General features: G+C 33.4%; 1 protein-coding gene across 1 annotated transcript; it reads left to right on the top strand.

Moving 5' to 3' along the window:
• The first annotated feature begins 3408 nt into the window (after positions 1 to 3408).
• Positions 3409 to 22058, top strand: LOC141457572 (paired box protein Pax-6-like). The gene is made up of 7 exons (XM_074134741.1): positions 3409 to 3424; positions 9228 to 9401; positions 9499 to 9581; positions 11947 to 12131; positions 12309 to 12517; positions 13945 to 14112; positions 16740 to 22058. The coding sequence occupies exons 1-6, from the start codon at positions 3409 to 3411 to the stop codon at positions 14034 to 14036; spliced, it is 759 nt and encodes a 252-aa protein (XP_073990842.1). The 3' UTR covers positions 14037 to 14112; positions 16740 to 22058.
• Positions 22059 to 25858: the final 3800 nt, after the last annotated feature.

Here is a 25858-nt window from a genome sequence, read left to right as displayed (position 1 = left end):
TTTAATTGGCGGACAATCTCGACTATTTAACTTCATTTAAAAACTTAAAAGTGCGTGTGAATAATTACTTTTGAGAATATTCGTAAAAGTTCTCCATGATGTGCAGACTTATAGTTTTTAGAGGCATACTTTTAACTTTCATTAAAATAGATGGTAGATCTGTACATTATTCCTACTGTGGGAACATCAGAAGCATATTCATTCATCTGCTTAATAGTGTGATAAGTGGTAGCTCCAGCTTACGTTTACTTATCCAATATTATAACTCCTTTTCTTTGATTTTTCTAACTGATACTTGCCTTAGTTTCTCTGAAGAGCAATCAGAATGTTTAAAACCGAGAGAAAGATTTCTTTTGTCAATTTGTTGAGAAAATCTCATAAAATGTGAACAATTCATGTTCCAACATGTTCCTTTAAACTCGATTTGAGCAATCCATTGAACTCTCAAGTATACAAGAGATAGAACCGTACATTTACTGAAAAAAAACAAAAACAAAATACCATTTTATAGGAAATCCTAAGAGTCGTTTTTGAAGAAATATTTTTTTAAAAAAACCTGAAAAATTGACTCAATAAAGTGTTATTTTTGCTTGATTGATTTTGGCTAAAACGTTATTGTGACGTTTTCATTTGCAACTGAACGAAATTTTAAATTTGCATTTTCTACGTTTTTTTAAAATGTATTTACACATACAAAATTTTTGAAAAACCCTTTTTTTCGTACTAAGACATCAAAATCATATACTTTCTGAGTAAACTTCCAATTTCAAATCTGCCGGATTGCTACCATTTTTTCTAACATGGAATTGAAAAGAACTTAACATATTTTCAGTTTTTCTTAAGATTTTGTAGTGATTGATCTGTACATACCACTTATTCCAAAGATAAGTGGTATGTCAAAGATTTGAAGGTAATTCAGCATTTTAACTAGGCGTTAAAGGAAGTATCCCCCATTGTGCCAGATTTTGTGATTTTAAATTTTAAAAATGACAGTTTCAAAAACTATATCCTATTTGATCTGGTAATTTTTTATTCATTAATTTATTTATGGCGCGCCAAAATCTGAGGTTATTAGCGCCCAGAGCTTTTTTCAGCACACTGCCGGGCCCCTCCAGACAGTGTTCTCTTATTAAAGACAACACTGTCCATTACCGGATGAATGAGTTGTAAGAAGCTCCTGGGAAGAGAGAAATCTAAGAGTCCAGCAGCAGGATTCGAACCCACGATCTCCGCGTTGGTAATCTAGTCAGCCTGTGGCCAACAAGTAAATGAGATTAGGAGAATTATATGTGAATGAATGAATGAATAAGCAAAATTTATTTCAGCGAAAAATATCCAACTGTTGTCTCCTCCCTTTTGGGAACAAAAGGAAAACACAAGAAAATTCGAACGACAACCTTTATTGCACACAGTAAAATTCTTCATCAATAAAAAAAAAAATACACAATATATCTTTTTTCACTCTCCGCCATAATACACACAGTAAGAAACTCGTACACACTCTCTCAAACAGTGTTGCCATACAACGATGAGTCGATAGATACAAGAGATATCGATGAAGTTGATTCGATTCTATCATTTGATCAGGTGATCACGAGGACATCTATGTTCCAGCCAGGGAAGGTTTCAGAGAAAGATTAGCTTGGCAAGAGTTATTTAATATGCGGGATGGAAAATTGGGAATGAAGTTTAGCATAATTGGATTGGGCTAGGTCAAGAATAAATTGGGGTCCAAGGTCAATGTGGATAGTCTGATTGTTAAGTTAAAAAGATGTGTTAATGATTATGAACAGAATTTTGGTTTTCTGGATTGTTAGAGGGATTGAATGTGGTTAAGGTTGGAGCGCTTTGCTGTTCCGTACAACTCATGTTCTTATCTACAAATTGGGATCAGTAAGGCTGTGTAGAGTGATCTAAAGCCTACTAGAGTGGACAAAATTGACGAACGGAGATGTGGCCATTTTATTGAGTTGAATTTTAAGACTCTCGGAACAAGGATTTGTGAAATCTCTTTAGCATGTTGACTTGCTGACTTGGCAATTATCCAAGTTGTTTTCCCAAATGCTGGAGTCCCCCCAAATAACTTGGCGACTATATTTGTGCATTTAAGCAATGGAAATCCTTTGATCAATTGGTTTAGATAAGAACGTCGATTATGGTGTTCAAGACATGCTTGCCCATGAGTACGCTAGAAATGCATACAAAACCTAACTGACGCACTAATACATAACCCTATAAACAGATGATTTTTTTTTTCTTCCACTTCTTTCAAAAACTCACCAGGATATTTTGGGTTAGCTAAGCGGCACTGCAAAAGCTATTGTCCCATCTGGGTCATTGTAGAAACGTACACGTTCTCTGTAGGACGTGCGCACAACTACAGAGTAGATGATGCGCACCAATGAACACATTACACTTTAAAAAGACCATGGGGTAGATCTCTCCACAGGGCGGAACTTAATTCGCACACATAACCCCTCTCCCCTGCCGAACTTTACAGATGTTAATACCTCATTAAGACCGTCTGCTATGGTCGGTTACAAAATATGGAAAAATTTACGAGTTAACACTCTTCACCAACGATTATAATTCCAACTATGTAAAGTAAAGTAATTGTAATTAAGTAAAACTAACAATTAGGTGTCGTGGACGGAGGCGACTAGCAAACATACTTTACTGTAAATATCCTTTATTAACCATTAAATAAAATCCAAGGCCTAGACCGGGGGAATCGAACCCAGTACCTCACAATACATATTAGCTTTACAGGTCTCGCCTCTTACCGCTCGTCTACCGTGGCTCCTTAATTCCAACTATGTACACTTGTACATTCAGTGTGGTGCCCATCTGTTCACCGTAACTCGAAAAAGAAAAATCGTATCTTACTACACAGTTTTGATACCATTATCGACATCGAATAGAGTTGCCAAATGTTAACTGAAAAATAAACTTAACGGTAAATTTAATAAAATCAAAAATTCTCAAATTTAAACCAATATAAAGTAAAGTTTCTAGTAAAGATAAGTGATTTTTCGAAAGCAAAAAGTTAGTTTTGTAAATGAATATTCGTTATTTAAGGCGCCACGGTAGCCGAGCGGTTAGAGGCGAAACCTGTATAGCTAATATGTATTGTGGTACTGGGTTCGATTCCCCGGTCTTAGGCCTTGGATTTTTATTTAATGGTTAATAAAAGAAATTTACAGTAAAGTATGTTTGCTAGTCGCCTCGTCCACGACACCTAATTGGTAGTTGGACGTAAAGCTCGCCTGAAAAAATAGGCAATCGACTTTACTTTACTTATTCGTTATTTAGGTGTTAAATTTAATTTCAATTACAAATAAATGAAACATGTATTGGATAAATTAAGTAAGTCTAAATTTGCATTAAATAGTGTTAGTCTATTACGGTATGACCGGTACTAAAGGTATATTCTGGTGTTTTTACTGAAAATTTTGGCTCTTCCATTTAATTAGAGGAATTTGTGGAATTGCATCATTTTTACCACGAAAAGCTGTTTGTACACAAGTACATTAACTTAATATTAATTTAATGTAATATTCAAGCAAGAATATTAGAAAAAATGTCACATAAGTAAAGACTATAATCAGGCATACTTGTTCCTATCTAGTCTTTAAGGGCTTGAATTGTACGGAAAAGCTAAACCCTTCATTCAGAAATCCCTTGAACTGTTTCCATCTGATGCACCCTTTTAAGTACGCAACCATACCATTCACACCGACTTGATTTGAGTCTGATTTTGTTCTTGATCTTGTCCAATCACACTATATTTAATTCCACTCCAAACTTTCATGCCTAATTTGTTAATCCGCAACTTGTACCATTCTAATCTCCAGTCAAATTCTCCTTGTTGATTGAGCCGACGATAGCCTCGCGTCAATCAGGTCGAACAAAATAAACAAGATAACGATCGAATTCAATTCGAATGCGGTAATGTGCATTAATCAATATATGACGGTTATCGTCGGTATGAAAAAACAGAAATATCTTTTATAATAATGCTTTCAAGCCCTCATTTTTGTTCTGTTAGTAATTTTTGTGAAGGGGTTTCTTTTAGAGGGCCCAGAAGAAGAATTTTTGCATTTTAAAAACAATATTTATGGTCCAGAAATATGATTGTTAAATGCTTAAATAAAAATAGATCGGACTGCAGAAGTTACAGAGCTATTTAAGCTGAGAAATTAGAAGAAATATGCAGTTATACATGCATGCAAGCTAATCGTGGTGGCCACTTTTAACACATGTATGCATGCCAAGCAGTTGAAAGTGATTTAGGAGAGACTTTATTTATTTGCCGCTAGATTGCTCCCAAATCAGTGCACTGTACAGATCTTCCATTTATATGTAAAATAAATATTATGGTTTAACTACAATTAAACTATGAAGTGCCTTCGAAGGTTTATAGTGTAACCAAAATATTCTCTTTTACTTCAATTAACGCTTGCTGACCATAGAATAATCTCTAAGGTATAAATAGACATTGATATATGGCAGTAACTGAAGGATTAATAATAAATACTTTTAACTTAAGTGTCTTTGATGTTCTCGTACGGCTTGAGAACAGTCTAGGTTTATGGTGCTAATCCAAGATATCTCGGGAAGCCTAGGCAACTTCGACACAGTCCTTCACCAGTTGGGTTGCTGAGATATTAAGAGAAGGCCGATCAATTTCAAAGTGGTAATTTTCTCAGACTTTGGCGCCTCTGTTGGCTGTCCTGTCCTATGAAGTTAAAATTGAAGACCATGTGTGACTGCCTAGATGGTCATTCTTATGAATATTAGTACACAATTTCTGGTTCAAGAGAAAAGAGCAAGGAAACAACAGCCTGTCTAGTTCAAGAAATTTCCCATAGTGCACTTAAAGGACTTGAGCCATTTATGGTATAATGACATGTTCAGTCAACAAATTATCGTATAAATAGTCGTAGCTGGCGTAAATGTTCACGATCAGCCACTCGTCTAAATGTAGTGTTACTCCAACATGACAGGAGGCTATTCGGTAATGGCCACTCGACTGGCCATTACAGTTTGAGTAAACCATATGCAACGCATAGTCCTTTCCAATGAATAGCCTTTGTGATCTTGGCAGAAAGAAGAGGAAATTACGCGTATTAAGTATTTCCTTTTGGAAGAGTTCGACGCTTTAAAGGAGAAAAACTTGGTATCTTCAAGCTCTACCCAGGAGTCAACCTCCAGACTCTTCTAATCAAACAGACAGAACTGGAATGAAGCTCCATCTAGAGGGTATTACAAGAAATCCTAGACTAGCCAGCCCACATGGAATCTATTCTAATCTAAACTTACGTCAAATTTTGGATTAATGTATGTTTAGAATGAAGACAACAGATGGATTCATGTTCCGATATAGATGTTGAAGAGTTGAGCCATTTAATCTTGACTTTAGGCTAAAATTTCCGTCAAAATGAACATTTTTTATAGTTTATTAAAGCGTAAGTTTTATTTTTGCATATAATTTTGGGGGTTTTTCCATCCCCAAAACTTACCTGGGCGTAACGTATCTGTGCATCGCTTTCCGTTGCTTTCTTGTCTTAGTAATGATTTCATTCGTTTTAGCCGGATCATACCTGGCCATACTTTGGCCTTCAATTGTCTGCGGGTTAAAGCCTATCTTTAGCAAAATTCTCATTTCATGTTCTAATTATGGTGAGATCTTCTCAAGAACACTTTTATTTAATGACAAGAGAGTTCACTAAAAAGTTTAGTGGTAATACACCTGGACCAACCTTTCCAGAATTTTTATTTGGTACCTTTAAATCATTGGGAGACTAATATTATTGTGTTTATTATGGCTTGAGGCTCACGAATTAGAATATTTTTCTTTCTCAGATTCATCAATGCATTTATCGGCGTGCCAAAATTACTTACAGAATGTAGATGATTATTACAATTTCTATTTTTGAAAAAAATGAACATTCAGGTCATTGCGCTAACAGTGGTATTAGATAAAAATAATATGTAATTAATAATAGGTAATCTAGTTTGATAATATTAAATGTTTAATGTAGTTTCCTTCAATTATATTCTTAATTCTCCTCACAATGTTATAGGAGTATATATGTAATTTAAAATAGATAAAGATATGTATATTTTTGTTTGGTTATAAAACTTCTTTAAAAGTACTCAATTAAAGGGACTACTTTAATTGATATTTGAAAACGAATGAATTCTAATTACAAGACGAATTCAAGACTGAAATTTTGTTTCAACTCTGTGATTCAAATCACGGGGGTAATAGACCAACTCTAACTTTCCCTATTTCTTCCTTAATGTGCGAGTGAATGTGATGATTATTCGGGATAAAGATAAATCACAAGAATAATTTGGAATAGAGTTAAAATGGAGTGCCTTTTTAATACTAACTACGAGGTGTGGCAATTAAATAACGAGACTGATGCTGCAACAGAAGAACTATGCATGCGCCAAATCTTAACGACCGTAAAGCCTTCTCTTTCGATTGCAGCGTCTCACGTGTTTGTAGAGAAATCTGTCTGACCGGGACCGTCGTTTGTGTAAGAAGTGTTAGTTTCGTTTTTTCCGAAAACATGATACTACACATGTAGTGGAGCAACGAATTGTGAAATTTCACATCAAAACTTGATAAAATAAAAGTTTATGGCGATGAATGTTAATCACGTGCGCGAGTTTTTGAGTGGTTCAAGTGTTTCTAAGATGGCCGAGAAGACGTCGGAGATGATGACCGCCTGGGTCGCCCTTCCACGTCCAAAACGGATGAAAATATCGATTATAATTAATCAGCATTATAACCATGAGATGCTTGCTCAACTCCGTGAAAGATTAAGGAAAAAAACGACCCGATTTGTTGGAAGAACAAGTCACGGGGTTCTCCATCAAGACAACGCGCCAGCTCACACTGTATTGTCTATCAAGACGTTTCTAGCCAAGTACAAACATCCCAGTTTTAGGCCATCCGCCCTTATTCGCCTGATGACTTTTATCTGTTCCCCCAAAATCAAATCTGCATTAAAAGGAACACGGATTTCAGTCCGTTGAAGCTGTGAAAGAAAAAGCGGCACGCGTCATATACAGGAGCTCACAGAAAAGAGACTTCCAGCACGGTTTCGAACAGTGGTAAATTCACATGGAGCGTTGTAGGGATAGAGGAGGGGTGTATATTGAAGGTGATAATAACTAAATATGTATACATTTTGAAATAAAATGTTTTACAGCAATAGTCTCGTTATTTAATAGCCACACCTCGTATAATGATAAAAGACCAGCAGAAGGGTGTGACATCTAGTTAATACATTCTAAAAAAATATGATACTAGAAGTAGGAATGAAATGTTGGGTACTTGCTGATTTGTGTACATTTTAGCATTTAATCAACCCTTATACTTTACTTTTTAAACTGTTAAGTTTTTTGTTAAGGAAATTAGAAACAAACTTAGTAAAGAAAGAAATAATTTGCAAATACTAAATATTAAAACTATGTAAGAACAAAACCGCCAAAATATGCTTGCTCTCGATTGGCAATTCTGCACGCTATGATGGAAAACAAAAAACCAGCATACTTTAAACCACCCAAAGTTTAGTAAAAATGTTTGATGTAACTCAATGTTAAAGAAAATTTAAATAGACTAAAACATTTTCAACCACTCTTAACAAAGCGGAGGAAGTTAAAATTGCATTGTGTATGTATATATATATATATATATATATATATATATATATATATATATATATATATATATATATATATATATATATATATATATATATATATATATATATATATATATATATATATATATATATATATATATATATATATATATATATATATATATATATATATATATATATATATATATATATATATATATATATATATATATATATATATGTGTGTGTGTGTGTGTGTGTGTGTTTGTGTGTGTAAGTATGACGGAGAACCGAGTGAGAGAGTAAAGAACAAACGCCTTTCCCGCCTTTTCCGGTGGAAAGGGTTGTTCCCGCCAGAAATACCCACCACCTACTACTACTACAAATACAGTTTATAGGGTTGTATAGTATGGTGTGTTTGTGCGAGTCTAATGCCTTACACCAATATAGCGTTATCTCAGAGTTTCTAGTCGGCTGAATAAGGGTTACGGTCTACATAAGGGATGAGTTGCAAACCCATTGGGTAGCGTTATCGCTGTTTGGAAAACCCAGCGTGTACCGGGAGTTTCCCTAGCCAACACCATAAACACTGTCTCAACTCTCTTCCATTCCTCATTCTATCTCACTCACTAACAAACCCATACATACACACACACACAGAAACAAACAATAATAATAACAAGACAGAACCCACAATTCACAAACTAACTCACTCAAAAAAAAAAACACACTAAAAAACCAAAACCGAAGCAAAGAAAAATTACAATTTAAAACCCACTGTACTTATGAGCACTAAGTACAAACAAGATTTACTTGTATTAACAAGGACTTAAAGGCAAAACTAAGTAAACAACTGGTTCGAACCAATTTTTCGCACAAAACAATATGTCTAACCTATACATTTATTTAGAAAAAGTAAGTAAGTAAAGTAAAGTAATGCCTATTTTTTTTCAGACGGGCTTTACGTCCAACTACCAATTATGGTGGCAACTAACAGCAACCATAATTTAAAGTTATTCATATTAAACATTAGATAAAATCCAAGGCCTACAGACTGGGAATCGAACCCAGTACCACAATACATATTAGCTTAGCAGGTCACGCCTCTAACCGCTCGGCTATCGTGGTGCCTATACTTTGATAATTTAAGTTGTGTTAAAACACAGCAAGGGACAAGAAAGAAAAGTTCTATTAGCTAGCAATATTGGCCTAACTTTGGAAATCAAGTTGTACTTAATACACAACTAATTGATGAAACTTAAAATTCAAATCAAGTAAACTGTAGTTTGAATAAAATGCTGCTCAATACTAATTTAAAATATACAATTTAAGTTCAATTATTTGAGTTAAATTCAGCTCAAAAATGTGACTATGCTATGTACTAGACTAAGCTAGACAATTAATATGCAATAAAGTGATGAGAAATTACATTCTATGTAATATTCTAACCTATAATAAAATAATACTACCCTCTTGTTTAGGTTAGAAAATTTAAAGCTTTATTTAATATAGTCAAGAACTTACTTCTAACCAAATAAGTTACTAATTCTTTTTTAAATATTTCAGTTACAGAACTAGATGGAGTGCCTTCTGACGAGACTTGTACCTCGGCTGGTGATAACTCCAATCCTGGATCATGCGCCGGCGTAGAAGAGGATCAAGCTAGATTACGATTAAAGCGAAAATTGCAACGAAATCGCACCTCATTTACAAATGAGCAAATTGATTCATTAGAAAAAGGTATGTAGAAAAATCTAATAAGTAATAAATAAATTAATTAAATAGTATATTGGGTATGACGTTAAGCTAAAACTAAATTTGGGTTTTATATTCACAGAATTCGAACGAACACACTATCCCGATGTATTTGCGAGAGAACGGTTAGCAGCGAAAATAGGTTTACCCGAAGCTAGAATACAGGTATGGGTTTACAGGTTTTAGTAAGCTACTGTTTGAGCACTGATTTCATTTTTATTTATTTATTTTTGAAAAACCAAAGAACATGCATGATTTTTGTAAAAATTGTAAAGCTGGCTACAGTTTTGCCATAGCTATAGAGCAGCTCGAAATGTGATTAACAACCCAAATTCAAGCTCTAATCTTATTACATTTCATTGCTGTAACAACGTTTCGCAACTCTTCGGGGTCCATCTTCGAATCTATATTTTATTCAAATTAAATGGTTTCGGAATTCCCTGAGTACAAATTTTCATTGTGTAAAAATAAAAAATAAAACAAATCAACAAAACAAGAACTAGTTACACAAGTCTAAATGAGAACAGATTATTCTAATGGTGACGCAAAGGAAGGAATTTAGTTCATTAAAAAATATTACGTTATAGAAAATTATTATTTTAAACTGATTTTACAAATTACAAAGCCTAATGAATCTATACAGAACTTACTTAAGATATTTTATGTCTAATTGTATTTAAGTATACTTTTTTAAATTCTATTTCTTGCATTCTATTGCTTACTTTTTTGTTTTCAATTAGTTCCCAATAGATTTTTTGTTTTACTTATGATTTATATATTTATTATTATTACTTATTTTGTAACTGAAATAAAAAATAAGAAAAAATGAGAATATGATTTATTTTATGTGTATTTTGTATTCTATAATTGTCTTTAAAAGTCTATCTGCAACTGTAGGATGATTCCAATCCGTAAAATACTTGGCATTTATTTATTTTCTGTATGTTTTCATGTTTTTTTTTATTTTTAATTGAAGTATTATTATTACTATTATTATACTTCATTACTCAGTAAAAATTATTCCAATAACTTTCGTTGTCATATTCATGTCCATTGAGGATATACATAGATTGTAGAGAGATCTATTGATATAATGATCAATACAAGCCTAATTTCGGCAAAAACTTATAGTTTTAGAATATAGAAATTCATTATGAATTTTTGTACCTATATAAAATATTTTTAAAAAACTTTTAAGATAAACTTAATTCAAAGCATAAGAAGGACACATTCATTTTATTCATAATACCGTGATATCAATAGGTCTTGGTGGTTCTTCGATATCAGTAGGTTAAATGTGTGCATGTGGTCAATGCACATACATGGGCCCCTAAAGTTAGAGGGGTTGAATCTCTTTGATTTGCTACAAAAAAAAATGTAAATAGAACATAGACTAAATAGAAAATTCCAGCTCTAAGACAAGACTAAAAATAAAGCCCCACATGTTTGGCTGGCGGACATCCCAGAACGATATTGTCTTGGATGTCTGGACAATCAACCAATAAGTACTAATACTCTTTAAGACGACTATCCAGGCCATTCTCGCACTCATTTAAATTATCTTCGTAGTGACCAGTAGAGCGGCAAGGATGTAGAATTAAATTAGTAATAATAAATCTTTATTTACAATTATGAACATAAATTTGACAAAAAATCACTTCTTGGTATAATGAATGTACATAATGCACATAATGTTGGTTGTACAACCGTTACAGAGTGGGTAAATGAATTCATACACTTGAATTAAATTAAATTCAAGCTTTATAATTGATTATCCATTTCTTATGATCTAACCACTGCGACCAAGCTCAGCTGAATGACTGGTCAAGTTACTTAGATTTACCGAGATATCTCGGATTAGCATCTTTAACCCAGACTATCTGTTATTGCTTTACTTTTACAGTTTTTTTTAAATGTTTTTTATATACCCTAAATAAAACATGTTTCCTAAATTATATTTTGTAAACATATGTCAAGAAACAATCTTATTATAAAAAATGGTGCTGTATCCGAAATGAAACAATAATTTTAAAATTAAAAATTAATGCATTTGTCCAACTAAAACCCCACTCGAAAAAAATTCTGGATTAGCTCCTGTTAAAAAAGGAGATTGTGGGTGTTGTAATACAATTTAGGAAATTTACAGGTTGGACCACTCAAGATTTAAATAGGTAGCTCAACTGACCCTTCCAAATCTTAAGTAACTTCTTTTTAAGCAGCAAGAAAAATACCGTTGTAAATTATTACATAAATTTCAATAAAATTAGCTTCTTTAATTACGGTTTTTGTACAATGATGGAGCAATTAAGTGTAAATGAGAACAGCTATAATATACAGCTAATCTAACCTCTCAAATATGGCAACAATATCTCCTTCTGAAGTAGTCTTGTCTATAAATATCAACTGGAACGTAGGTTTTACTTATATAGTACTATTTCTTTAATTAGGTGTGGTTTTCTAATCGTAGTCTTGTCTATAAATATCAACTGGAACTTAGGTTTTACTAATATAGTACTATTTCTTTAATTAGGTGTGGTTTTCTAATCGTCGTGCTAAATGGCGTCGAGAGGAGAAATTAAGAAATCAAAGGCGTGTCACCGATGGTAATAACTCTTCTGAGACTGGACCACCATCGCCGCAAAGATTGTCCAACTTCACGCCAAACACCATGTATCCAGCGATACCTACGCCCATCTCCATGAATGATTCCTACAGGTAAACTGTGGATTCTATTTCTAGGTCTCTGAAATTTTTGGAATATTTGTTCTAGGCTTGCACTATCACCTGTAAGTCCTGGACAAAATAATTTTGTTACTAACTAACTTCATACCTATATCTGTCTTTTTTTTTGTATTTGTATTTTTAATTTTTGGTTATGTTTTGTGTGCACAGTACAATGGCCAGTTTCCCGATGGTAAGCGCAGGCAGCATGAGTCCACAGACGGCAGGTTCCTGTCTGCAACAGCGCACAGACTATTGTATGTCCCGCAGCTACGAGTCGCTGAACCTGCCTGGATATCCAGGGCCAAGGCATAGTCCCTGTTCGCCGGTCCAGTCACCTTATCAAGCACAGTATGCTACGAACGCCGTCTCCTCTACGGGTAAGCATAATGTACTAAGCCTAGTACTTTTTATTGGTTAATTTGTCGAAAAAAAATCAGGGTTATTTTTTTTTTAGTTTCTTGTTTTTAATTGAATTAAAATTCTTTATGAATAAGAAATAAAATACAATTTACAAAATCATTTAAAAATTGACAAATTCTAAACCTTATTCATTATATTTATGTAAACCAGTTAACTATTTTTAACCAGTTAATCAAAATAAAATTTTCTAAAATCAAATTCAATCTTTTATAACAGAATTAAATATTCCTAACACAGCCGGCTCAGGGGCCGTTGCTTAATCAACCCCACCCAGCAAAGAGAGAAGACCTAGTACTGAACCTTTGTAGTTCCAATAGACCTGCATCTTTACAAGGCCCTGGGTGTTTTCTAAGAGTCGAAATGAACTTGTAAGTTAACTTACCTCTATAGCACTAAAGGTCTACGAGTTTAGACTAACGAGTGTCATTCAGAAAAGCTGCCAGGTCTTCGCAACTTGGTCTGAGTCATATTCTCGCCCAACGACCGTTCAAGAGGCCCTCCACAACGGCCTAAATTTATCCCAGAAAAGAAACCTAACTCTGAATTCTAGTCCCTGCTACTAGGCGCCACGGTAGCCGTGCGGTTAGAGGCGAGACCTCTAAAGCTAATATGTATTGATTCGATTCCCAGTCTTAAGCCTTGGGTTTTATTTAATACTTAATAAAAGAAATTTACAGTAAAATATGTTTGCTAGTCGCCTCCGTCCACGACACCTAATTGGTAGTTGGACGTAAAGCCCACCTGAAAAAATGGGCGATTACTTTACTTTACTTACTTTTTTAGTCCTTGCTACTTCTGGCTAACGTGTTTTAAATGTAAGAATGAAATATAATATATATATATTTTTAAATGTAAATTTTTTGTTGAAAAAAAGCTTTGATTTGGTCTGGAAATTCTAGGTAGATTCCCCAGTTCGAATATCGCGTATAGCTACTTTTTATCTGTTAGAAAAAATGTTAATTGTAAAGTAAAAAGTAAAAAAAGTAAAGTAATCGCCTATTTTTTCAGGCGGGGCCTTTCGTCCAACTACCATTTACTAGGTGTCGTGGACGGAGGCGACTTGCAAACGTACTTTACTATTTCTCATTTAACCATTAAATAAAATCCAAGGCCAAGACCGGGAATCGAACCCAGTACCACAATGCATATTAGCTTTGCAGGTCTCGCCTCTTAACCCGCTTGGCTACCGTGGCGCCTAATTATAAAGTATTATATTTACTTATATCTCCATACTTATATGGTAGTAGGACGTTAGTAAATAGGCGATAACTTTATTTTTTCTTTGTCTTAAAACTTTCATTTCCTTAACTCACCTTTTACTATGTTGAGTAAAAAAATGACAAGTTTATCAATATTAATTTAAAAAAATCTATTTCAATTACAGGTGTGATCTCGCCGGGGGTATCTGTGCCGATAGCGGTACCAGGACAGGGTCCTGACATGTCTACCACCCAGTATTGGCCACGACTCCAGTGACCCCAGTACTCCGTCTGTCACCTTGCCGCCTTCATCCACTGACCCAAAATGTTAGTCTCTTCAACAAGCACTTGTGGTAAGCTGCAGAATGTGTTTACATCATCAAGCAGAGCATAAACTTTGTTCTATGAAAGCAGTCTAAGAAAAAAAAAAAAAAAAATGGTAGACGGCCCTGGATTTCTTATTAGTGCATCATCCTCTGTCTAGAATTAAGATCAATGCATGGGGATTGACCTTGTTCCAGCAGTCAAAAGATAGTTAGTTTCTTATGCCCATTCTTTGTGAGTCCAGTGGACAAAACCACCCCGATTTAGCTAGGGTTTTTTCCTTACTAGATATACCTGACACTGATCTTAAACTGCCCATGATTTCGTACCATAAAACATTGATTCACAATCTAGCACAAATTTCGCAGCACATTTCACTTGATATTTTAGTAACTATGTACTGGAATATTGGAGAATGATTAGGAAGAAAACGAAACAAGTTGCAAATTGCATTCTTACAGTTACATTAATCTATAAGTTTTACCGTAAAACTACCAACATTGAAAACAAATTAATACTCACAATGAACCAAAATGTAACTTTAATGTGAAACTGATGCTTGATGTTTTTCCCAAATTTTTGGAATATTTGGTCAAACGAATGGTACTCTCATTTCCATGCTCCATATTTTCAAGTTTTTCACATTTCAATATTTTATGAAAACATATGTCGTAAAAAAAAAAACTAATTCTAGATCAAGAATCCAACTTTTGTTAATCACAGAAAACAGGATCATTTTTCAAATTTATAATTGTGCGCTATTCGAAGAATGTGAAACTAATTCTTCATTTAATTTTTTTAGAGTAACAGCACAATAGGCGATTTTCATAATATTCGGGAATGATAAGAAATATGATTTGTTTCCTCCTATTCTATTATTTCCACTTGTGTTTAATGTGATTGTAATAATATGATGAATACATTCTAGAAAGTGATATTTGTTTAAGTGATACCCTAATCATAAACATGCAGTCAGATAGTGACCGATAACCCTTCAACTTCTAGTTTTTGCTTTTGACATCTCTGAGTCACATAATTTTATTATAATTGAACTATTAGTTTTTGTTTTGTTTATTTTTTCACGGAGCCCAAAAAGCGGCAAAATGTTCAGTGGAACACACTTTGGGTGCGTTTCACTAAGCGCTCATGACGATCAAGCTCACGACCGCGGTTTTGCCCGTTCCACTTGCTTGCGAGTGTTGCAATCGAAAACCCAAGTGGAATGTACTATGGGACGTTTTAACCGTGCATATAAACATTACTAATGGCGACCTTATTTACGTTTAAATAAAATTAAAATGTCTTTTGTGGCAACAGTAGAATATTTATTAATGCAACGTAATAATGCTTTAGAAAGTTCTTCATCTAGTTTCGATGAAAAGTGGAATGCGATTTTACAAAATTGCAATAGTGAAAATTGAAAACTTAAGCCACGTATTATTAACTATCAAAGTGTAATTGGTCGTTATTCAGTGATTTAGCATGTAAAGGGATAAGTAATTTTTCATTTTATTATTTTTTTTTTTAGACTTTCGAGAAACACATTCAATGAGATATTTTCATTTACCTGATATAATTTTTTCGGGCGCCATCTTTGCTTTTAAAAATTGTGCCAAATTTCTGAACGCCCACTTCGACCCAGCTCTTAAGGTGGGGCTTTGTGAGCTTCGCGTGAACGAAAATAATGACGTCATTAATGACGTTTTTGCCACGACCACAATGACCGCGGTCGTCATGTGGAACGGTTGAAGGTACATTTTGATCGTTGTGAACGCTTAGTGGAACGCATCCTTTAACAATCGCTGCCATAAACCATCGATTGTAACGAAATCCAATAGGTTTGTTAGATACCACAGCCTCCTCCGACTGACATAATATTGGTTAATTACCCTTAGAATAATCTAGTTTAAGTTCTTCTCAAATTTTAATTTTGACATCAGTTTCTTACCTTATTTGGAACTTGTTATTGATCTCCAGTATCCTTCATGCTATCTCCAAAGATGCTCAAAAATTTTCGCATGTTGACCATTGTTTTACCTTGGTGGCGTATGCTGCATTTCCAGACACCCGCTCAAGTGTAACTTTGTTACGCCAGAAATGTTGCACTTGCAGTACACTAAGAGACAACAAAGGACCAGTTGATTTTACAAGCTGAATTAGTGAAGCCTGCTGCCAGAAAAGTTCACAGTCCTTTTCTTTAAGTAAGTTTTTTTTTAGGATTTTCTAAGCACAGGAGTTGATGACAAAGAATTCAACCAGGAAATAATAATTAGTAATAAAATTACAATCGTAGTATACCCTTTACTTATTGTTGTGGGAATCCCTTTACACGGGCATTTGTAGGTCTAAGTGGAGTCAACCAAAGGAACTCAAGTCTACGCCGTATGCCCTTATGCAGTACGTGTACATCTGCTATTTGCCATCAATGCAAAGCAGGTCTAAATACCTGAGGCTAGTCACTAAAATACCAACTTTTTTGACCAAGAACCTTGGCTACATCTTGGGAATTCTTTACAAGGGGCATTTGTGGATCACAGAGGGGAACAATTGAATAAACTGAGAACCTCAGTACAACAGTTCTCGCTGACTGCATTACCTTTAAAGCTTGACTAGAAGCTCTGCACATTAATTTTAATTACAGCCTTTCTGTTCACAGAGACATTCACCTAATTACCAACTACAAAAGCTTCGAAGATTCTTCGTAGCCAATTGTGGAAGAACTTACTTTGCTGCAAAGAATATAGTCAAATAAAATCAAATTTCTGAATATTTTTTCTGTTTGTAAAATTTTTGAATATTGTATTTAATGTAATTTTTTTATTTATGGAAAAATTAATTTACCATACCTAATGTTCCCAATAATTTTTTGTAATATTTACCTAGCCCACTCAAACGAGAATGTAATTTATTTGATTTGTAAATTTCACAAATAAAAATAATAATTCCATGTTTTAAGAATGCCAAAAAATACTTAAATAAAATAGTACCTAAATAATTTTTTTCTTAATACAACGTTTTTCATGTAATTTCTGTAATAAACAAAAAATATATATCTTAAAATTCATTGTAACATCAAAGTACTCGTAATTTACTAGGGTGTAAAAAAGGTCTGCAAATTTTTTTCTCCTTACAATTGAAAAACGGTTTATTTACTCACCATTCATACTAGCTGCTGAAAATATCGGCCATCATTTTTTTTGTAATTTGAACGCATCTATGGGGCCAACATTTCCGCGCAGTTCCCTTAATATCTCTGCAAAAAAATAAAAATAAATAAAATACTTTTAACACTTCTATTTCGTGCCATATAAACCCGCTTCAATATTTTTTTTTTTAATTTTCAAACTTCGAGCCATTTTGAAAAATAATTTCAATTTTTTTATTGTATTACGAAAAAGCAGTGTAGTATTAAACATTAAAAAGAAGAAAAAAAAAAATCAATTCGAAAACAATGGTGGCCATGTTTGCCCAAGTATTCTTGCAAACAGTATTAGTTATTTATATATACCTTCTCTTCTTGGAATCGCTCAAATTTTTTGTGATAAGATCTGAAAATGCATCATGCAATGCGTGGCTATAGAGTATGCATAAATCTTTGCTTTAAAGTAGTCCCATAAAAAATACATTGCAAAGCGATGGCTTCAGTGATCGTTGAGGACTAATCCTCCGTCTTCAAGCAAATTAAAGGGGCGTCCAGCAAACTAATTTCCTAACATTTCATACCGCACTCCTCTAGTGATTGCAAAGAATCCGAACAGGATATGAGAGGCAATCTACACCTATTGATCAGTAGTAGGCCTGAATCAACACTAATCTCAGTTCTTGGTTTAATGATCAAATCAATTCTGGTTGTGCTCAGCTTTGTGATTAACCTCTTACCGTGGAATTATTTGTTATACTCTCTCCGAAAATGATTGCTTAAGTGACGTTCGACCTCTGCTGCTGGACCAATGGATGGAGTAACTGCCCCATTCCTAGCCAATTAGCCAGCAATATCATTTCCCTATGAAGACAGCAAGTCCTTGAATACAATTCAAGTGAAGCTATTCCCCACAACTTTTGTAGAAAGATATGCAAGGTTTAGAAGCATTCAATTTCTTCATTGCAGCCTTGGTATTCGAAAGTAATTAGAACCTTCTTACTTTACAAGTTTTAACTAAGGTTTTTCTAAAGCATAGATTTTAATGGCTAAGCTTATTAGCGTTGGATACCGTGAAGTGATGTATAAGAGGATTTGCGAAGAGTATTTCTGGATTAACACATGTAGACTCCTGCTTCTGAGACAGTGGCCATTATGTAGCCTCTGTAAATCAGACAGTTCCTTTACAGTTTACTCGGATGTCCTTCTCACTTCTTGTTCTTAACCTCACTTAAAATGGATTTTGCCAAACATACCGTACTTATCTTTCTTAAAGGATTACTTTTTATTAACACCAACTAAAAGAAGAATATCTTTCATTAAGGGCGAATTGTCCTTAATAAATCTTATTTTGTTATTGCTAAGGAATAATTCGTTGAAACAAAATGTTTCTTACCTTGCTTTAGCTTGAAATGATCAGAAATTATTTCTGGCATTGGCATGCCGTACTGCTGTAGTCCACGTTTTCTGTTTCAATAGATAACGCCAGTTCTGACTAAAAGCACTTTCTGATGCATCTGGAGTCAAAAGTGCGGTATCTAAAAAATGAGGAGGTCCTGAAACAATATATATATTTCTTAATACCCTAATAACATTCATCTCTAAATAGTGGGAAGCTGAACTCAGTAGTCCGTTTAAAAAAAGAGCCTTCTAATGTCTATTTCATTATTTTTTTTAAGAGGCATTTGTGTTTTTTTTTAATAGTGAAGTGAAATCGCCCAAATTTTGACATTCAATTCTACAAATATTTTTAAAAGCATAGATCTTTTTATATGTTAGTTAAAGAAAAAAGGGTAAGCAAGAAACTGATGGTAGAGAACCAAAATTCGAAGTACGTAAAAAGTAAAAGAACGATTGAGAAAAAAACGAACAGACATTTGTTACAACCTGGTAATTACAATATATTATCATTTATTACATTAAAAAAAACAAGAATGGGGTGGGTAACAAAAGAAGTAGCCGTTTTCAATAAAAAAATAAAATTAAACCTTTTAATTACCTTTAATAAATGTTATAACCTACATATATGAAATACAAGCAACATTCATCATTACCCTCTTATTTTATATTTGTTTTTAAATTATTTATTTATTTATTGTGTATATTTGTAATATATTTACACAACTACCTGATACCATAGGGATAAAGTATTGGTCATGGAAATATTTTGTGATATGCCTCAATATGGAAAAAACCTCCTTCACAATTTTGAATTTATCGAACGAATCTATTACATGCGTACCATTTTTTGATTTCCAGACAGAAGTATAAAGGAAACTGTGAATGAAAAGTATAGAAATTAAAATAAAGTAATTGCTGATTTTTTTTTTTTATTTTTTAGGCGAGGTTTAATGTCTAAGTAACAAATAAGTTGTCCGTAGACCGGGTTCCGAAAAAAAGTAGCTACTCGCGGGACTCGTACTGGGGATCTCTGACTTTGTTCCATAACCATTGTACCAAAACATGCCAACTGTTTATAACAATAACTTCCAAATTCCCCAAGAAGATACTCTAATGAAAGATTGTGTAATTGGATTTGATTCATAATTATGTATTTCAACTTACGATAGTGAAGAAAGATGGGAGATTCTATGAATGGGTTCGTTAAATTTTCGATTTCAATTAAAGCCATAGATTCTGTCACTCCCACTAGTACGAAATTAAATATTAATGCAGCAAAAAAGCCAGAATGTCCAAGATGGACGGAAAGAAGGGTAGTTAAATGTTCAAAAATAAAGTCAGTGACATCTTTTAAAAATGATCGTAAGTTAAAAATAAAATCGAGGATTTCCAAAGTTTCCCATAGATAGTTTTGTAATCTAAGAAGTAGCTAGGACAAAAGGAATGGAATCCGTACGGTGCAGGAAACTGAGAAGACGGACAGCTTTTTCTTGTGGCTTACTTCGTGAACGTTCGATCGTAGAGCACGCAGTTAAAAAATGATTCAATCTAATAAATGCTGCTAAAATGTATCTATTAAAACCAATAAAAAGCGATTTTTACTTTGTTCGAAAAATATTTTTGATAAAATGGACCTTGTAGCTTAACAGCCATTTTTTTTTTTGCCACCTGTTGGTACCCAGCACAAAATATTTCTTGGCTTTTGGAATTAAAAAATAAAATAACTAAAACTAGAATATCGCTAGACTAATTTGAGTAAAACTAAATTTGTTCCCAATATGGCTCTGAATTCCATTGAACTTAATGAATTCATGGTGCATTGCTTCTTGCCCAGTTCCACAATGACGTTCATCCACTTCTATATTATCACTTGTACCAATGGCGATCGCAGCCTAGCAACCACTGACTGCAGTCTCGGCACTACTCATGGATTGTTTGTTGAGAAGTTGGCAATTTGATGGTGGCCTGTTGAAGTTCATGAGCCACTGTACTACTACTCCTTCTTACGTTTCCCATAGACTGGTTATGGTCAGCTAAGTTCATCAAGCGCCCCCTCCAGACTTAATACTTGGAATTTTGACTAGACAGCTTTCCGAAAAGCCTAAAAACGCTTACATGAGTGGCTACTATGAGTCTTTCTAAGAAAGTCATGCCACCACCTCTCAGTATTTTATAATTCTTTTACTCTGGAAATATTTTATTGTGTCAAATTCTCAAAATCGTGGTTATAACCAGAAATAATTTTTCTGTATCTTAACAGAATATCTCAAAAACAAAAATTTTGCGGATAATTCAGACTTATCATTCCTTTTTGGCATTACTATTGCCCCCTTCTATAAGTTTTTGTGCATGTTAATTCAGGTTTTAAAATGTATTGGACTTTCAGTTATAAAAAAATAAATAAATAACGGCCATTACCTTGTTTGTACACCCCTTTTATAAGGCATGACTTTTTGTAAGCCAGTTTAGATCAGTGCGGAATCATTTAGTGAATGGCAATTTTAATCGGAACAATCGATAGAATTGCCACACCCCATATCATCAAACAATGCCGTACCAATATTTACAGTGGATTCATCAAGCCTGAAAAAACAAAAAATTATCAGACAAAATTGCCAGGCAAAATTGTAACATATTTTTAAACTCTGTCTTATCAGTTGTATTATAATTTTAAGATTCCATTAATCCATTTCGATGTTTTCTTAGATTGCCTTCGAAAAGCTGCTATTATAGGCTTTAGGACAAACTAATTAATTCAGCCAATAGAATAATATACACGCTTTTTAAAGGCTGTCAAAGTCTGTAAATATGGTTTCATTCCTTTCAGCAAAACATGTGACCCAAATATACTGTAGCCCAGAGTAGTGTGTATTCACTAATAAAACTCAAATAATTTGAATAACAATGCTAAAATATAAACACACTATTAAGGCTCAGTACATTAAATCAGAACCATTCCGTACACTTAATTATCCTCTAGTCAAATTATTGTTTATTCACTTCGGTATCTTTACATTGTTCATATTGTTGAGGATTTAAACTAACCTAAAAATAAAAATGGCTATTTCCAGATGATGTCTTATGGACTCATTATTAGGTACAGTCTCCGAAAAAATTTACATGTTTAAAAAAAATAATAAAAGGTATGTAAATGAAACCTTGTTTTTAAGTCACTAAAGAACTACTTTGAGTCACAAATCATAATGAGGTATTAAAAAACTAAACCATCTTTAATTAATTAATACAAAATTAATCATGTTTACATGAGTCCATGAGATCCATCTGATGTAGCACATACATTTGTTGAAATATATTTACCACCTACATACATTAGTAATTGTAAATACATTTAAAATACATAAATTGGAATTATAAATGAATTCTTTGTGTGTATTTGTAAGTAATAAAAGAATTTAATTGAAATTTAAAAAAAAAGGAATTTTTTTTGTATTTCATTATTTTTTTTAATGTTCAAAGAGAGACTAGTGCTGTTCTATATTGATGGCATTCAGAGTAGATTTATTGCATACATTCCATCTGCACATAAAGCAGCCAGTCTAGGCTCTCAGCTTCTTCACCTAACCCCAACTGCGACCAATGATGAACCGTGTCTGGAATTATCAAAGTTCTAAGCTGGATATTTGGTGCATTTTCAGATGGGCTTTACTTTCGTTCAAGGGTGCAGTCCTCGCCTCTAACCGCTTTAAACTTTATTACTGTATATCATTATGTTTCCGTAACAATAATAAAGAATAATGTTATTTAAAAAAAAAAACCTAATAGACTGCTTAAGTGGATGCAACCCTTGACCAAGGCATTGATAACAACGATGGTGATGAATAAAAATTTATAATTATATTGTCCCAAGTATGCAGAGATATCTAAACTAATTAGAAGGAAATGGAAGCGCAATGGTCATACGAAAAGAAAATTAGAGAAGTGGAAGAGACATTAGAAGATGGCAAAAGTATCAAAAGCTGTATAAAAAGGCAGCAAATCGGGCAATCTAAATTAATAGCTATGAAAGACAGGATTGGAATGGTTGTTCATGGAAAGGAATTGGTGCTGAAGGTAATTAAAGACTTTTATTGTGAACTTTATACTTCAGAAAATTATTTAAAAGAGAGATGATTAAAATCAAAAGTAGAAGAGGATAAAATAAAAGTAGGCGAGGATCATAATAAGATTAATTATATCATGGAAGAGAAAGTAGCACATATCATTAGCTCGATGAAAGACGGAAAAGCTCCGGGAATGGACGGAATAAGAAATGAAGAGATTAAAGCTGGAGGACACACAATGGTAAAAGCACTGTGCGAATTATTTAATTATCCTAAGTAAGACAGTGTCCCAAAAACAGGTTTGGAATCTTTTAAGTATAATTTAGGGAGAAATCATAACAATATTCAAGTCTAAAGCTGGCGGCGCTATAGGATTTAGAATGGTTTCTGAAGAGAAAAATGAAAAAGCAGATCTATTGTATAATTCAGATTGGCTGGAGAATTTCAATTGACTTCATTCAAAGGAGAGATATACATTGGCCCCCCCCAAAGAACATATCCATTTTACAAATAGGTTAAGAACCGTTTTCGACAAATTTTTCAAGTCGACAAATATGAAGAGGGGCGAAAAAGTTCTCCTAGAGTACTATTTACCCTTGCTACGTCTCAGACACTGAATTTTAGATTTATCTGACGTATTAAATTAAAACTGTACGATAGGACAGTTGTATAAGGGTTGACCATCAAAAACTGCACGAAAAAGTGTAACGTTGAAAAACACCCAACTTTGACAATTTTTTTCTATTTTTCTATAAAAGATAAAATTCCCAAATTTTCTTTAAATCTTACTCCAAATTCTCCTTTATAACTATAATTTTTTTGCAACCACCCAGATCTAATAGGTTTCGAGAAAAAAGTTGCCGAAAAAGAGCAAAAACGGCTTTTTCAAAAAATGTTCTTGTTCTTGTTCTTGTTGTTGTTCTTGTTGTTACCTTTTTTGTAAACAACGTAGCGCCTAAACACGTGAACCGATTTTCATGAATGAGGTGTCATTCGATTCGGAACTTTATGTAGATGTGCCTTTTGGGGGTCTCGGCCCTGTACATCGAATGGGAGAGGAGTTAGCCCTCTTTATGTAAGGCCCCCTCCAAAATTATTATTACTAATTACTCTGTAAATCTTGGCCCTATTTTGATAAAATTTGGTAGGATGATAGGGTTAGGGCTCCCCTACCTAACAATAAAGCGACGATCTGCTCTTACACTTGTTAAGGGGAAGTATAGCAATCGTTTCAAATTATCGACACGTGAACCGATTTTCATGAATGGAGTGTCAATCGAATCGAAATTTTGCACAGATTTGTACTTTAAAAGTCTCGACGCTATGCCTCATAAGGAGGGGAGTTTGCCCCACCCTAATAAGGCCCTTTCTAAAACTATTATTACCAATATTTCTACAAAGCTTAACCCGATTTTGATAAAATTTAGCACGAAGAAGTGATTAAAGCTCCTCTACGTGGCTGTGAAGTGCCATCATGCTCTTACACCTACTAAGAGGAAGTACTGCAATCGTTAAAATTATCAATGAGTGAACCGATTTACATCAATGAATTGTCGTTCGATTCAAAATCTTTGCCTTTTAGAAAGAAGTACTGTAATCGCAGTTTATTTTTCTTGCTCCTCTTAAAAGGAAGTACTGAAATCGCAGTTTAATTTTGCTATTTACGTACAAATACCTTCCTATTTTATATAAAAAGGCTTTCTCAAAAAAATTGTTATTGAGGATGGTTTGGGGACCGCAACTATAACCATTCTTTAAAAAGATCTCTCCAGTGGTAGTTACGGTTCCAATTTAACACCTTATCAGGTTATAATGATAGAATAGCTTATTCCAAATTTTAAAAAAATCCAATCTGTAAAGCAGATATGTAACTTTGCTAATAGACAAAAAGGAAAATCTGTCCAAAAGGTACAAAAATCTCCTTAACAAAAACTTACAGTTTAAAAAGTTAAGTATAAGGGTTGATTAAACGCCAAAAGGTACACAAATCAGCAAGTACCCAACATTTCATTAATACTTCATTGATATTATTTAAGTAATTTTACCGCATTAATTTTCATTAATATTTTTTAAGAATTTATTAGATGTCACATACCCTTATGCTGGCCAGTTCATTCATAATAGTTATAATTGTGATAAAATGTATATTATATCTTCGTATAAATAGGTACTTTATTTTAACTCTATTCCAAATTATTCTTCTGATTCTGAAGTTGTCACATATACATGCATGTTAAATTAGAAAAAGACAAATTTAGAGTCGGCTACTGTTTAAATTTGAATCACGGAGGATTTAAAGCAATATTTCAGTCTTGAATTCGTCTTACCGAAATATTCGTGAGGACAAATAACACAGTTAATAACAAGTAGAATATTCAACATTATTTATTCATTTCTCAATTGTAATTTAATTTAGTTCCCCTAATTTTACTTATGGTAAAATACTGGAATAATTAGCTGTCCTAAAAATATGCATATCTTATTTATTTTATATTACATATACACAAAATTGTGGGAAGAACACCTAGATTGAGAATGTAATTGAAGAAAACTATATTATTTGCGATAAAGCCAGATAATTATTACCTATTATTATAAACGTTTGACTACTTCATACAATAACAATTACTTTAATCGCAGAATGAACTTAAACCGACGATTTTTATTTAAAAATAATATATACTAGATCTGACAACCGGATAGTTATAATATCGAGTTTTTGTTAAAAATACATGTTCTATAGTCCCCCCCCCCCCATAACAACTTAAAAATGCCAGAAGGTTAAACGTTTTCTTTAGCATACCTACTTAGGTAGTGATTCTGACAGTAACTTAACAATAAAAATTCTTCAGGCGGAAATTCCACTTTAAGAAATAAATATTACTTGAAATTTTCCAAGATATGACGTAATGGCAAATTTTATTTAAAAGATTATCCCTGGGAAATTCCATTAAGGACTCTTCTGAGAGAATGTTTAAGGTGATTTCAATTTAGTGTAATGTGTGGTTCAGTCACTTGTAAGAAAACGTGGCTTAAATGAGTTAGTTGATAAAATTCGAAAGTATGAGGGAAATGGAGCAATCGGAAGCACGATTATCCAATAAGCCACGTTATAATAATATAAAATTATAATGTAATTCAATAATATCAAATTTTCAAGCAAATTTCATTTCT

The sequence above is a fragment of the Rhodnius prolixus genome, unplaced genomic scaffold (assembly GCF_049639745.1).
Source record: "Rhodnius prolixus isolate KJV_2025 unplaced genomic scaffold, Rpr scaffold_28, whole genome shotgun sequence".
NCBI lineage: Eukaryota > Metazoa > Arthropoda > Insecta > Hemiptera > Reduviidae > Rhodnius > Rhodnius prolixus.
This window is presented reverse-complemented; position numbering and strand designations above follow the sequence as displayed.

Coding starts and splice junctions, on each gene's coding strand:
- LOC141457572 (XM_074134741.1), top strand. Junction 12,132..12,308: donor TCCATGAATGATTCCTACAG/GTAAACTGTGGA, acceptor TTGTGTGCACAG/TACAATGGCCAGTTTCCCGA. Junction 12,518..13,944: donor GAACGCCGTCTCCTCTACGG/GTAAGCATAATG, acceptor TTTCAATTACAG/GTGTGATCTCGCCGGGGGTA.